This window comes from Choloepus didactylus, chromosome 1 (genome assembly GCF_015220235.1).
Source record: "Choloepus didactylus isolate mChoDid1 chromosome 1, mChoDid1.pri, whole genome shotgun sequence".
Classification (NCBI taxonomy): domain Eukaryota; kingdom Metazoa; phylum Chordata; class Mammalia; order Pilosa; family Megalonychidae; genus Choloepus; species Choloepus didactylus.
In genome coordinates this window covers 198,512,270-198,528,328 of record NC_051307.1, presented here as the reverse complement: position 1 = coordinate 198,528,328, position 16,059 = coordinate 198,512,270, and the positions used below count along the sequence as shown (strand labels likewise).

The following is a 16,059-nucleotide window of genomic DNA, read 5'->3' as shown; positions in this document are numbered from 1 at the left end:
AAAAAATAATATAAATGGGGAGTGGGGGGATGGGTTGTTTTGAGTGTTCTTTTTCTACTTTTATTTTTATTCTTATTTTTTTTTTTTTAAGTAATGAAAATGTTCAAAATTGATTGTGGTGATAAATGCACAATTATATGATGACACTGTGAACAACTGATTGTACCCTTTGGATGATTGTATTGTATGTGACTATATCTCAATAAAATTGCAAGGGAAAAAATAATATATAGTAACCAATTGCTGTAATTCCTACTCTGATTCTGCATTTTACTCTCCGGGCCATGTTGAATTGAAATCCTGTTTATCATGTGAGCAACAATGAATAGTGGAACATGGGGTGAATTGTTATCTTTCTCCTACTATGGAAAAATGAATTCCCTAGGAAAGAGGTGGATGTCCATGCCAGAGGGCAATGAAGGATTAGGATCAGGTCCTCCGCCTCCTCCTATAGAGCCCCATTTCCAATCATTCTCATTCTGTCTCAATCAATGCTTCAATTTTCACATGAGCTTTTTGGCAAATTTGTGATTTCCACTCAAGTTATAATTAAGACCTTTGCAATTCATGCTCTGAATTCATTTCCAATAGTCTGAGCCTTGCAGCTTTGAGTAATAATTTTTTTTTTTCCAACAAGGTATCAAAAAGACTCAAAGTTTCATTCTAACTTAAAGATGAAAGTTGCAATATTTGAGTGTTGCTTTCTTGCTTTAAGTTGCTCAGTGCCTTCAGAAGCAGCCATTGCTCATCCTTTCTAGATTGGTGGGTGGCAGCAGCTTCCTGCCAACCTCTCCCTCCCACCCCCACCCAATGCCTGGCCAGGCTCAGTCTTCAGTGGGCGCATGTTGTGAGTTGGTAACTTGATGAACTGTTGCACCACTCTATGGCATGGGCTGCCATTTCCCCCTCCCAGAATATGAAGGGGAGTCTCACTTCCTGGATACTAATTCCAAATACTCACCCTCTCCTGGGAAATCTGATGTCTGCGTTTCTCTCCAGCACTCATTTCCATACTATTAATCTTCTTGACTTATAAACAGCCAAAACTGAATCTGGACAATTTCAGCCAAGAAAGTGTGTGTGGGCAGAATTCGGACAGGTCACAGAATGGAAGAAAGGACCACGGACCTCAAGAGGAACAGGAACTTCAGCTCTGGAAGTTCATGGGTCCCCTCTCTAGGGCACGGCCGTAATATCAATCAGCTCTACCCATCTCTGTGCATCTTCATTTAAATTTTCAAATTCCAATTGACCTAGCTTAGTTCAGACTAGGATCAATCACCCTTAGATCAAACATGTTGAGGGGAGCTGGGATGAGCCTAATCATAGGCACTGCAAGAATCATCCTGAGACAAGAACCTCCCTCTCCACCCCACCCCAGTTTGTGTCTGTAGCTGTGCCACTTCCTCTTACTGATAAGGTAAATTCAAGCTCTTGGAATTTAAGGTTCTTAATCCGAGCATCAAAGCACCCTTGCTTCCAAACATCGCAATCCTAACTTACCCAATTTCTCCGTTATATACCAATTGTTAGTCTTTGATCCCAGAATGTTTTCTGTTCATCTCCAACTCTGCCTTTGCTTGAGCCCATCCTATAGCTCTCCTAGAGCTGTATAGTTTCCTGTCTTTTAAAGTCTAACCCCTCCTTCCTCAGGAAATCTTCCCTGAACACATATTTGACACCTAAGATATTCTTCTTTTATTGCCAACTTCTTTTCCTGTGCCATATATTGCCTCCTTGTGTCAGTCAGGGACCCAGCATAAAATAGCTGACACAATAAAATGGACAATTCGAGGAGAGTTTAATGAAGGGACCATCTACAAAGATGAGAGCGAAGGGAGAGTGCAGTCTCCTGAGGCAAGTGACAACAGGACTCCTTCACCAGCCCTAGGTCTGAAGAGTTTGAGGAGTGGTAGAAAACTATGTGAAGAGTTCTCTGACATCACTCCTCCCTCCTTACAACCTCCTGCTGATGCTTCCCATTGGTTGAATCTGGAAGGCAAGGGACAATATTGGAACAGTTCATATAGAGCAGCTTCTCAGACACAGAGCAAGGAAGATACGGCAAAGAATGGGACCTAGGGGACAAATAGGATACCCCCCCCACCCACACACACACCTTAATTAGATAGATTATCATCTTCTTGAGGCCAGGAAACATGTTTTTGTTTTATCCTCCTCTTTACTTCCCATAATGTCTAGGAACATAGTAGATGCTCTGTAAATGTTTGTGACCATTTGGGGTTTGACAAATGAACACTATCTTGATTGAACAATATAAGATGAAGAAAGCTGCGTCTCTGCTCATTCTCACTTGTCCCAGATCAAAGGAGTTGCTATTTTGATTGTCAGATTTCAGAACAGATTGAACCACATTTATTAGAGATTGGGGCCTCTGTGTGTTAAAAGGTCTTAAACATACACTAGCAAGTCTAGTCTATTTCCTCTCTCCAAGCCTCATGTGTTGAATCTGAGGGTGCTTCATAGAACCGGGTCCTGCCATCTTGCTTTTCTTTGTTCTCTTCTATTCACACATGTTTGAAACATTCCCATTGCTTTGGGCTGGGCCCTGATCCTCTGGAAAAAGATGTGAATTTTGATTTAGGAAGAGGTAGTCAAATTCATAGGCCTTGATCCATACCCAGCTTTACCAGAGTCCTACATCAGAGGGAACTAGGCATTAGCCCAGATAATAAAGTGGAACTGGTTTTCCCATATTCTGTTGCGCTTTGTGGGGTCACTGTATTGCACAATTCCTGGGGATATAAATGGCGTACTCTAGAGTTTTGCAACACATCTGGACAAAATCAAATTTAGGTATTTCTGAGTCTCTTGCTGAATGATACTCAAAACCTCATCTCTTGCCTCACATGTGTGCATATTCTTTGAAAACTGAATGTCTATGCACAGGGCTAGACTGAAGCTCTGGCATTGGTGAAGGCCCCCTAGTGTTCAATTTTCTCATTGCAAGTGTAACTGAAGCTGGTATGGTCACGTAAAAGACTTTTGAGAGTTGGGGCTGATTTGGCCAGGACCTCAAACTGAGCCAGGGAGATTTTTGTCCTATGTGAAAACTGAGAGACTTGCTTCAGCTCAAGGAAGTCTAGACTGCAAGAGGAACCCTTTTTCTGATGGACATTGGAGAGTGGACAGTGGACTAGCTCTCACTTAGCCAGGATAGGTTAACCTTGATATAGGCAAAGTGTACATATATAGGATTCTAAAGGCATTATTAGGTATTTCTATATCCAAGTCCATATCCTTATTTATATCTAGCTATCTTTAATATAATAGCTTATTTTCTTTCCTTTGTCCTATTTCTCATACCCATTTAAGTCCTGCAGGTCAGGACTTAAAACTGAAAATTCATGTAAGCTCCACGTGGACCTCAGCGAGCTGGTGTCTGAGATTTGGGGGCTTTGAATTTGCCACAGGTATGTTGAACCAATGGGACTCACGAGGTGTAAACAGTGCTTTCCTTGCCTGGCACTTCCCCATTATCCTCTGTTGCTTTGGCGATCCATTCTACACACATTTTGATTTTCTGTTGTGATCCCACAAACAAGCCCTTTCTAAACAGTCTTCTTGGGAAGGATTAGAAATCCTCCAGTCAGCTCTCGCTCATCTGGTCCATGGAAAAGAATCTCACATTCTTTGCCAAAATCAACTCTGGAAGTGTAGCTCCATCCCAGAGTAGTGGCAATTCCCCTCCAGCTGCAAACAGCTGGCTGGCCTATTTCTTGTGGCTAGATGTCTGGGCGGAAGTTGGATGCCAATCTATGGAGACTCTGTGACTCTGGGTGACTCATATCAACTTTTCTGGGTGGTCCCATTGGTATCCCCTCCACCAGGTCTGAGGTGACAAGCAGGCACCCACCCTGCTTCCCTTACTCCCCATCCAGGGTGGGGGGCACCTGTGCACACCAGCAGCCCTCTACACTGAACTCCTCTTCAAAACTCCTTAATTTTCAATTGATACAATCCTTTTGTTCCCAGTACAGGTAAGGGGTCTCAAGAGTTGTGAAACCTGTTTTTAATAATTCCTGTGTAAGTTCTGTATGTAGTAAATACTGTTAGTGTTTTGCATTAGTGAGCAGCATTTGTCACCACAAACTCTAACACTGTTTTTCTTGTTTTGAACTACATCCAGGGTCATGGTAGAACTAACCTGGGGATTCAGTGACTTGTCCACAGGCTTCACTTCCCAAGTTATGCCCCACAATCTGGTCTCCCTCACCATGGCTATCGATACCAAATGCCCAGGTCCTGTGAGCCTTGGCTTCTCAGGGGTCAGCAAACTGGGCCAGAAAGTAAATATTTTAGGATGCATGAGCTGGACTGTCTCTGTCACAAGCACTCAAGTCTGTCATGGTAGTTCCAATAAAAATTCTATTTACAAAAAACAGGCAGTGGGTCAGATTTGGTCTGCAGGTTGTAGTTTGCTATCCCCTAAATTAGATAAATGAATAGAGAAAGAGGAATGGTGACCCTAACTATATTGGGGATTTACCTGAGCAGAAGTGGAAGAAAAACTCAGTGAAGTTATTGAAAACTCATAGGCTAGGAAGGACAGACACCTGCTCTGTTAGGGAGATGTGAAGAATCATTTTTAAAATATGGGTCACCATTTAAAAATAAAAGATTGTGATGCTCAGTGGAAAGGAAGAGCAAGTGGGAAGTCAGAGGGGGGTTAATGCTGAGGTGTGGACATGGTCCCCTGCAATCCACTAGCGTAACGCAAGGTTTCACCCACAACAGGTCTCTCTGTGGTGTACTTTCCTACCACTGTGTCTTCCAACAAATTGACCCAGCTTCCTAGACACCATTCTCACTTCCACCCTTTGCTTAGTGAAAAAATTGTTCACAAACCAGTTCAGATATTTAGCAAATGTTTTATCCCTCACGCTTTAACCAAGGGTGCTCAGTTGGCTTCCAACAGTGTCCATGTCTTGTTCTCTGAGGAGATTTCCCCAGTGCTGGGAAGGCCTCTCTGCAGAGCATGGCAGCTGGAAGTGGTATGGAGTTAATGTGCCCTGGGAGCAGCCCTCAGCCAATGACTGATGGGAATGGTGTATAAATACCCCAACTCCCTCACCCTTTGTTTGTGACAAAGCTGAGGAGTATGTGTTGCAGCATTTCCCAGAGTTTTCTAGTGGGTCTTATCTCCAGTCACCCCCAGTGGAAGGTGGCTTGATAATGTATACTTTATTGATATCTTTCTTCCCTGTTTCAATTCTTCACTTTCTTACTGTAGTTTCCTGGACTTTCCAAATCAACTTTTTGCTCTCAAATCCTTCTCAGGGCCTGCTCCTGAGGGAGCCCAATGTCTACTCTAGTAGAATGTCACCGCTCTGTGTACCTTTCTTTGGTTCCCCATGCGGCTTTCCACAGCAGGGTCCTTTGGGCACCTATCCCATTTCAACATGGTCACATGTCAGATGGGTCTCTTCCACCGAGCTGAGTGAGCGGTTTAGAAACAGATTATATTCCATCTTTGTATCACCGTCATTTGCTCTACTTGTGGCAGACAGTGTTCAAGTAATAAGCTTGCTGATTGTAGGAAGCTTGACAAGTAGATAGAACAGAGGTGAAGAGGCAATTCTGAAAGGGCTAGTGCTGAGTCACTAACCACATGTGGCTATTTAAATTTAAATCCACATTAATTGAAATTTCTCAGAGACACTAGCCACATTTCAAGTGCTCAATAGCTGCATGTGACTGTGGTGACCATATTGAATGAAGCAGATCCAGAACATTTCTACCATCACAGATCTTTTGGACAACACTGGGAGCAATATGGAGCATGCTGAATTCATGATTTGAGTATGTGCACTTTTGCATGGGTCACAAAGTTCCTAAAGGTTTTGAGGGACAGGCGGAGTATGACAAAGCACCTGTCTTCTGCATCTGTGGTAAGAGAGAACCAATGATGCATAGTCAAGTCTTTAAATGATTGTTTTATTTACATTTTGGCTCAACCACAAAAAAAGAGAAAAAGTACTTCAAAGTTTCTTAGCTGAACTGAGATTCATGTTGCATGGTTCAGAGTGTTCCAAAATTCAATTGCCCACAAAGAGGTGGATTGAGTTAAGAGCTCTCAGAGAGACAACATATTAGAAAATCCAGGTCACTCACCAGAGATTGAGGCTGGATGGAACGGAGGGTCAAGAGCCCTCTCCAAGCCAATCAGAATTGGAAAGTGAATGTTTTGGGGTCCTAATGTGGAAGTTTTTCTCATTTAAGTTGACTTTAGACATTGGCAATTCTTCTTTTTTAAGACATGGTTTTTAACTCTGGCGGCAGAGAAGACAGAGGACAAGCAGAAAGCACAATGCACACTGACAGTGAGCTCCCTAAGGGCAGGGCCCATGATGTGTCCAGTTTCATTTCCCCAGGACTTACTTGAGTACTTTAGCTGAGAACATAGTAGGTGTGCAGCAAATGTTTACTGAATGAATGAAGATGAGTAACTGGATGAATGAATGAACAAGTGAAACCTGAAAACACCTTAGCGAACAGTGGGAAATGCACGTGGTCTCACGGCCAATGGGACCCTATGCTATGGAATTGTCCACCATTCCACCACCTCTCCCTTTTGACAATCTATTTTGTAGACTTTGAGATTCCAGCTTACAATATTTTAACAAGATCTGAGTCTATTTGAGATACAAGGGGACTTAGAGATAATCTAATCTAATTAATCTCCTCATTATATGGATGAGGAAATTGGGGCCAAAGTTGCCAAATGATTTGGGCTGGGTCACAGGGTTAATTCATGGCAGAGGACTCCTAAAGTCCTTATGGCTGCTAGGATGGATACATCTGACAATAACCTAGCCTTTTGTTCCTCAATTAGTTCCCAAGTTTTGTTTATTTCTTGAATAGATAATATGTTCCCATAGTTCAAAATCTGAAAGGCATGAAAGGATATTCAGAGAAAGTTCACCCATATTCCTCCCTAAGGCAACCATTGTTACTAGTTTCATTTGTGTCCTTTAAGACATGGGCTATGCATCTAATCAAAAAGAAATAAATATATATGTGAATATATAGATGCATGTGTATGTGTATCTCCTGCTTTTTATTTCTATGTGTGTTTTTTTTAACGTATGATTCACTCTGTTTTGCCCTTTGCTTTTTCCAATCAGCCATATGTGGCTGCTAGTGCTCTGATTCTTCCTTCATGCTGTCTCGCGTCCAAATTCCTTTCTCAGTGCTTGCACTTGTCTCCTAACTTATATTTCTTCATGGTGCCTCCAATCAACCTTTATGTGTTACCAGATTTGCCTCCCTAATATACTACATTGATTGTTTTACTTCCCTTCTCAAAACCCTTCAATAGCTCCTCCTTGCTTTTTGAACAAAATCCAAATTCCTTTGCCTAAAACTCATGGCCTGTACCACCCTGCCCATCCCACCACAGCGTCCACAATGTGTGTGCCCCCTCCCACTCTTGTATTGGCTTAGGGTGCCTTCTCCCAAATTCTCCCTTTCCAACTCCTGCCCCTCCTTCATAGACCGTCTCAAAAGCTACTTCTTCCATGAAGCCTTCCTCCCCTCAGATTCCAGCTGAAAATGGTCTCTCCCTTCCTGGCTTAGCCATTACATTGTCTGTACCTCTTTGTACTGGAGTTATTAGTTTCTATGTTGTACCCCCTACTAGACTGAAGAATTCTTGGGCGTAGGAGCCATTTGTCATATACATTTTTGCATCCTTTGCTGAAACTAAACCAGTGTTTGTGAGTCTGTATGATCTGGCAGACAGCTGCTGGATGAGCAGCTAGCAGGGCTCACATCATACTATCATACATTATCTCTACTGAGAGCCAAAAGTTAAGCAGAATCTTAGAACTTACTTCCCCCAAGAAGCCATAAATAAGATAAAGAGAAGAAAATGGGGACTTGGGCCATTCCTACTTTCCATTGGATACTTTCATATCATAAGTTGCATTTTTCTTTTTGGCGTGTAGCTCATACAGTCTCATTCATCTTTTTTTTTTTTTTTTTTTTTTAAATAAATTCAAAGTTATAGAACAGTTGCAAAAACAATACTAACCCCATACACAGAATTCCATTATACCCTGACTCCCCTCCCCTGATAGCTCAATCCACCAACTTTAATGTGCTGTCACATCGCTACTTCTCCCCCCCCACTCCCTCCGTCCCTATCTATCATCCATCATCTATTGCTCTGTCTTCTGAACATGAGAGCTAGCTGCACACATCCTTGAACATGCACTATAATTCACGTATACACTTCCCATGAACAAGAACATTCTTTTATCTCATTCATCTTTGTATCTCCCATAGTTCCCAGTGCAGGGTATTAGATACAGGCAGTCAAGAGAAGCTCAACTGAATGAAAATGATGGACTAGAAACTCCCACTTAACCAACTGGTTTAGGACTGACTGACATCATTTATAGGCTGCCTAGGATGATGATTGTTTTTAGCCAATCCTAGATCAAAAGGCCCATTTGCATGTTCCTCTGAGAACATGAATTCCTTGGTTTCAAAGATAACTCTTGGGTGTCTCAAAGAGTCTTTCAGGTACAGCAATGGTTCTCAAAATGTGGCCCCAGGACCAGGGGCTTCAGCATCAAAACCACCTGAAAACTTGCCAGAAATGCAAATTCCCAGGCTCCAGCCCAGCCCAACTAAATCAGAACCCCTGGGGGTAGAGCCCAGCAACCAGTGTTATAACAGCCCTCCAGGTTGTTCTGATGCTGAGTTGGAGAGCTACTGAGCTGAAGCTTCAGAGTTCCTGTGAATCCAATACCTCCCCTCTCCACACCCTGGGCCACTTCCTTTATACAGAAGTCCCAGGTGAGGCAGAGCAGCCACCTGCCTGCTCTGCAAGGTGAGGTTGGCATATAAGAGGGTAGCAGCTCCATATGGCACAACTCTGAGATGTTTCTAAAAGCAGGACCTTCATTCTCTATAATGAAAATACCAAATTTCTCTTCTTCTTTTATTGAGCCACTCATGAAATTTGATCAATCAGTGTGAATAGGAAACAATTGATTATTAAGAATACTTAGAACAGGTGTGACACACCATTGGGCTGCTCAAGGGTGCATATCTATGTATATTTTTTGAAAGTCTTTTCATCAGGCAAGAAAAGAGGTAGACACATAAAGAAAAAAAGTAATTGATTCACCATATTTTGTGAAATATATTTCATTTAAATCAATAGCTGCTGAAGTTAAGTTTTAAAGTATTAAAAGTATTATGCTATATAGCTTCATATAGTAACTAATGTTCAGGTGCATTAAAATTTATGCAACTCTTCAGAGAATCAAGCAAAGCTCTGCTTTTCAGGGTTGAGGAAAAGTAAACTGCCCAGCCCTTGACCTCTGGAAAACACTCTTAGGGTGCACTTACATGCTACCACCAGTGTGTATATAGTTCAATGTCTTCAAGAGCTTCAGTATTGCATTAGGGGTTCAAAGGACTGGTCTAGAAGTCAAAGTGGTTGGCCATGTGCCTGTTTCATCCACCCAGTCCATCTTCTTTAGGCAACTTTCTGCATCTGACCTAAAATACTGCAGAGAGTTCCTGCTCCCCTGCTGACGGGGAGACAGAGCTGGCTCTTTCCAGTTTCTCACTAGGAAGGAATGGAAAGTATTTGCCCAGATAGACGGCCACGTGCTTGTGGAGAAAGTGGCGGAGGAACTTCCGGAACCTCTCACCAACAAAGGCGTAGATCACGGGATTGACGCAGCAGTGCGTGTAGGCGATCACCTCCGTCACCAGCAAGGCCAGGTCGAGCTGTTTGCTCTGCTCACAGTTGCTCTCAAGGAAGACGATTTGAAAAGCAGAGAGGAGGAGAACCAGGTGGTAGGGGGTCCAGAAAATGAAAAAGACCACCATGATGACAAAAATGAGCCGGATAGCCTTGTACTTTTTTTTATTGCGGCATTTCAGCAGTGTCTTAATGATTCCTGAGTAGCATACAGCCATAATGAGCAGAGGCAACACGAGACCCAAGATATTCATTCTCAGAGCATGGAAACTCTTCCAGGCTTCTGTTTCATCTTCTGGGTAAAAAGAATTGCACATGAATTGTCCATCCTCCTTTTCCAACTCACGGAAGAGAAATTCAGGGAGGGCTGCTAGCCCTGCTAGGACCCAGGTGACCACGCTGGTGAGGATACCAATGGTGACGGTCCGGGCCCGCAGGGAGAGCACCGCGTGGACAATGGCCAGGTACCTATCGATCGTCAGCAGGATGATGAAAAAGATCTCACTGTACAAGCCCATGTAATAAAGCCCAGAGAGGAGCTTACACATGAAATGGCCAAAAACCCACTCATTCCATCCAACATAGTGAATCCAGAATGGGAGAGTGAATAAAGAGAGCAAGTCAGAAATTGCCAAGTTGAGCAGGTAGATGTTGGTCATAATTTTGAGCCTCCTGTATTTTGCGAGTATCACCACCACCACCACATTGCCCAGCAGGCCCACGATGAACACCAGGGAATACAGTGGGGGCAAGAACTGGGCCCCCAGGTCCTTGATATTGAGTTTTTCACATGGCATTGCCCACTCGTAGTCGAAGGTTGTGGTCCCAAGGACCTCAGCTTCACTTTCAGTCTCATTCATTGAGATCATTTTGCTTGTCCTGTGAGAGAAGAAAAACAAAAAAAAAAGGGAAATAATCCCCACAATTAGGCATGATCACTCTTTTTGAAAGACATTGGTCAATTTATTTGTTTGCTCAACAAAGATGCCACATATGATAAACAGTCTATTCATTTTAAAGTTCCTTTAGCATAGATTTCAAAGGTATATCAGAGAAACTATGAGGAAGGATCAGGAAGGAAAGACATGAGGTTTTGAAAGTCAGCACAGTCCATGACAGAAGCGTTGGGCAATGGTGGTGAGGAATGGGGATTTTGATTTCCAAAAGCATTTTGAAGGAAGAAATAGAAATCAGGAGAAAGCAGGTTGGTTATTTAAACACATCCTACTGGATATCTATAGCAATAATAATATAGTGTCTTTTTAGATACATTTTATATTTTACAGTTTATAGATGACTTTCAAAATCATTACCTATTTAAAAGCCAAATACTCATAATAATAACAGTGATTATTATTACAAATAGTTACGCCTCTCCAAAACTGCTTATAGCAAATGGAAAAACTGAACTTTAAAGGAATTTGGTAATTTACCCAAAATCCTCCAACAAATAAATACAGATATTGGGGCTAGATCTTCAGTCTTCTATCAATGTCCAATTCACTAGATTCAAATGCAGTGACTTTTTTAAATGTAATTTTTAAAGACTTAGCTATTATAATGATTATAATAAGTATAATTATAAGCCACCTTAACTCCAGCTACTTCTGTTTTTTGAAAATGCCAAGATAAACTAGTCATGCGCTAAGAGCAAATCTGGCAAGAGCTTTCCCTTCTCAAAGGAGCTGAGTAAGAGGGGTAAGTCAATGGGATTTCCTATTAGACCCAATACTTTTTAGAAATGCTAGGGCCAGTGCCTGCTTTTCTTAAAATTTCAGACTTCCCAAGAGAAGAAGGAGAAATGGCCTTGAAGAAGCCCTGTGAAGGACAGTTAATCCATGCACTTCTTCCTCGGAGGAGGTCCTGCTGGCTTTCTCCTTCCTCTGAGGAAGGGATGGGCGCAAGAACATGAATATGAAAGTCGATGGGAATTCCTCATGGTAAGTCTTTGATATACAATAATTGGGACCAATCTCAAGGAATTGTGTTCACCTATTAAAAGAATGCTGAGACTCCAGAGGTCAGCACCAGTCAGAGTTCTGTGTAGTCAAAAGTGACTGAGGGCTGCACAGGGGGCTGCGAGAGCTGCTCCCAGGCCCCCTCACCAGCTGAATGACTTAGACAGACTTTATCTCTCTGAGCCTCATTTTCTCATTTTCATAGTAAGGATAATGATACCACTTGGGTGGTTATGAGGATCAAATGAGAGAGCCTATGAGAGATTGTATTTTAAATTCTAAGAAGCTGCAAAACTGGTAAGAAGCAGGAGTGAAATAAAGGCAATGGGAAATCATTTCATAGAAATCAGGAAAAAGTATGGTCCCTGTTTCCATTTCCTGGCTACTAAATCAAATACCATGCAATGGGTTGGCTTAAACAATAGGAATTTATTGGCTCATGGTTTTGAGGCTAGGGGAAGTCCAAAATCAAGGCCTTATCAAGGCAATGCTTTCTCCCAGAAGACAGTGGCATTCTGGGGTGGGCTGCCAGGGATCCCTGGTCCTTGGCTTTTCTGTCACGTGACAATGCACATAGCAGCCTCTCCTGGCTTCTCCTTTCTTTTCCGGGTTCCATTGGTGTTGAGCTTCTGACTGCTCCCTGTGGCTTTCTTTCTCTCTGTGGCCTTACCCATAAGCCTTCAGTAATAGGGTTAAGACCCATCCTGATTCAGTTGGGCTACACCTTAACTGAAGTAACTTCATCAAACAGTCCTGCCTAAAATGGGTTTGCATTCACAGAAATGGATTAAGTTTGAGAACATGTTTTTCTAGGGTACATAGCTTCAAGTTACCACAGTCCCTTGGCCAGAATTTGCTCATCTATTTTTGTGGGTCTGTCCCAGTACATCTTCCACTGGTTGGTGACACGTTGTGAAGTTTTAAGTTAAAAAAAGAAATTGAGTAACAACTGTTTTGTATAATCTCAGCTTTATTATTTCTCATGGCAACATCCACAGCAGCTGAGAAAACAGTACCATCATTTTGTCTTTTATGTATTTACAGTCGCAGAGCATGTCCTTCTAAACTTGAGTGTCTAAAGCAAGAAAGAAACAGAGCTGCTTCCTCTGGATGGCAAAGGCGTAATTACCTTTACTCACCGTTATTTATTTGTACTTTCCTTTTCCCCCAGAGTGATTAAAAACAGGTCAAACATTTTTTTGAAAATTCACTAAAGTTTTGCTCAATTTTAGGATAGTGTCTTTAATTCATGTGTCACTTCCATAAAATCAATGTGATCAGCATAGCAAATCATAGAATCTTAGCAAATCATAGAATGTTTGGGCTTCAGGGCTGCTTATGAGCATCTGGCTCTAAAGGTCAAGCCCAGGAAAGCATGGAGGTTCTCTAGAGCCAGAAGCCAAGTCCTTGATTACTAGCTACATGGCAACAGAGATGAAAATTGATTTGGTTTTCATCTGTCCACCCAATCTGAATCAAGACAAATATTTAGGTCTATGTGGTTGAGTTGAATGCCATTGTATGGTATTTTTTTAGCAGTCAGGAAACAAAAACAGATGAAATAGTAAAGATGTCTGAATTAGGCTTTTAAAACTACCTTTTTGCATTTTGGAAAAATGATATAGTAGTAGTAAACAAATAACAATAAAGAAAAGTGCAAAAATAAAAACCAACCTGCATTTCACAGCAGAATTTATCACCGTAACATTTCTCTATGCAGATATACATACATGTATATAATTTTTTATAAAACATGATCATACTGTTTTAGCTGGCTCACTAAATTACCTACAATACAATCCAGCTGTGCAATGTAAATGATTTTTTTTTAGTTTCCTGAACTAATTTGATCTCTGTTACCAGCTTCCCATCTTCTGGGGAGCAGTAAAAAAGATTCGCAAATTTTAATCCAAAGTCATTTAAAACTTAGCCTTATCTATTCATTTAAACCTTGACTTTAGGCTTTATTCATCCTTTTTTGTTGCTAGCTTATAATTTCAGATTCTTGTCTTCTCCTGTTTGATCTTTCTAAGATGGCAGCTGGGATATGGGGGAAGGGCCAGCATGACTTGAGGCATAGGACAGGGTGTGAAGGGATTGCCCTGGTCTTCTGCTGGTCCTTGATTTGTGTGGCTGGTGTCTGCTGGGGATGCATGGCCTGGTCCTGACCCTGAGCCTTTTACTGGCACCAACTGTGATGGTTTGTGGCTAGTGGACAAATGGTCCATTTATTCTCAACCTTCTCTGCACATAGCGACCTCTCCCAACTGATGGCCAATCCTTCAGCTCTGGCTGGAGTTGAGAATCCTCTCTGACACTGCCACATCTCCATCAGGGCTCTGGCTGGTCCATGCATTTTTCCCAGGCTGGCAGGTAAACTGAGGCTACTTCAGTTAAGGTGTAGCCCAACTGAATCAGGATGGGTCTTAACCCTATTACTGAAGGCTTATGGGTAAGGCCACAGAGAGAGAGAAAGCCACAGGGAGCAGCCAGAAGCTCAATGTTGACAGAACGAAGAAAAGAAAGGAAAAGCCAGGAGAGGCTGCTATGTGTATTGTCATGTGACAGAAAAGCCAAGGACCAGGGGGATCCCTGGCAGCCCACCCCAGAATGCCACTGTCTGGCAGAATGCATCCCTTGATGCCATGTAGAAACCAAAGAACACTCAAGAGTGCAAACTGGATCTTTTGTCTGCCTGACCACCAACTTAACTTCTCCATGTGGATAGGGAGCTGCCCTGCGGAGGGGCATCCTCTTGGTTTTCCCTTGAGCTTATCAAACCATCCTTCCCCATTCCTCAACCCCAGCTAAAGCTTGGGTGGGGGAGCTAGGGGCCCACAGGTGTGACCATTTACCTCTATCACCATTCTCTCTCTTCTCCCACTCTCTGGGGTCAGAAGGAATAGAGCACCCTCCCCTCCGTTCTTGTCTGGCCAGGTGCTCCTTAACATGAACCTCTATGGTCTAATTCACCAACCTTTTATTCTTGAAATGCTGATATATATATACCTGCAACCTATATCAATCATAAATCTACATTTTTGCTCTGCAATATGTAATCAGCACCTTCCATATAAATAAGGAGATATATATATATATATATATATATATATATATACACACACACATATATATATACACATATGTACATTCACTGGTTTTAATAGATGGTGTATAGCCTAGTTGAAAGTAAAACCTGTAATTGGAGACCCTTCTTTAGAAAATATATTTAATTTTTGAATACCATTTTAGTTAGCCAAAAAAAGTTATTAAAGTGCTAACAGTCAATGTTGGTGAGGTTGCAGTAAAACTGGAACACTTTTTCCTTGCTGATGCAGTATAACTTAGGTCAATAAGTTTTTAAAATAACATGCAAGTATATAACAAGAGTAATCAAAATACACGTAGCTTTGACCCAATAGTTCTACTCTTGGGACTTTATGAGAAAAAAAAAAATCAAACAAGCCAGAAAATAATATGCACAAAAATGTTCATTGTGGCATCATTTTCATAATAGAAAGAAATAAGAACAACCTAACTGCTTAACAGTTGAAGGGTATTTTGAATAAATCGTTGTCCATTTACACAATAGACTACTATGTGTATAATAGTAGTTTGTATATAATAGTAGTATAATAGTAGAATTACATATATATATGTAATAGACCATTAAAACTAGTTCTGGGGCTAGGTAGAATCACAGATAAATGTTTATGAAAAAGGAGAGAGAAGATTTCTGGTTACCAGTCTGTCATGTAAAGAGGGTGGAGGTCACCATTCCCATCCTAAGAACAGGAAAGAACTGAAAAACAGCAACTCTTCTTAGATCCGTCAGAGACATGAAATCACAGGGCAGAAAGCCTAGAGAGATGCAGACAGAGAATCACAGCTTACCTGGAGGAGAAGCCTAGGAACAGAAGCCTGAGTGCAGGAGCCAGTACTGGAAGAAACCCTCAGACTGTAAGTGACCAATTCCTAGCGGCTCAGTGTGGACTAGGTTGAGGGTTAGAAACTCAGCAGACGCAGCCTCGGGGTTGGGACCCACGCACTTCCATGGGTTTTTCTCCAGCCAGTTCTCATGGTGAAGACTCCTCTCTGCTGCCAGCAGGAGGAAAGGAAAGCAGCCATTCTGAAATATGCCCCAACTGTTCCGTTTCTTGTGAAGATCACAGCCCAGGGACACAGGCCCCTAAAAGACCAAGATCTAATCAGAGGATTTTGGAAAGCTCTAACTCCTACCCGGATAAACATTACAACCTCACACTAAAGGCCTATTTACTTCAGTTCCTGTTACCTAATGCATCACGACTGACTTTCAACAGAAAATTACCAGGCAACCTAAAAGGTGAAAAACAG

At 41.9% G+C, this 16,059-nt stretch overlaps 1 protein-coding gene across 1 annotated transcript; it reads right to left on the bottom strand.

Moving 5' to 3' along the window:
- Positions 1–9,274: 9,274 nt before the first annotated feature.
- On the bottom strand, positions 9,275–15,789 carry CCR3 (C-C motif chemokine receptor 3). Its single transcript, XM_037828903.1, has 2 exons — positions 15,598–15,789; positions 9,275–10,624 (listed from the first exon to the last, which is right to left on the bottom strand). Exon 2 carries the CDS (start codon positions 10,612–10,614, stop codon positions 9,538–9,540), a length of 1,077 nt encoding a protein of 358 aa, XP_037684831.1. The 5' UTR covers positions 10,615–10,624; positions 15,598–15,789; the 3' UTR covers positions 9,275–9,537.
- Positions 15,790–16,059: the final 270 nt, after the last annotated feature.

Excerpts from the sequence above, each read along its gene's own strand:
- CCR3 (XM_037828903.1), bottom strand. The coding sequence starts at position 10,614 with ATGATCTCAATGAATGAGACTGAAAGTGAAGCTGAGGTCCTTGGGACC.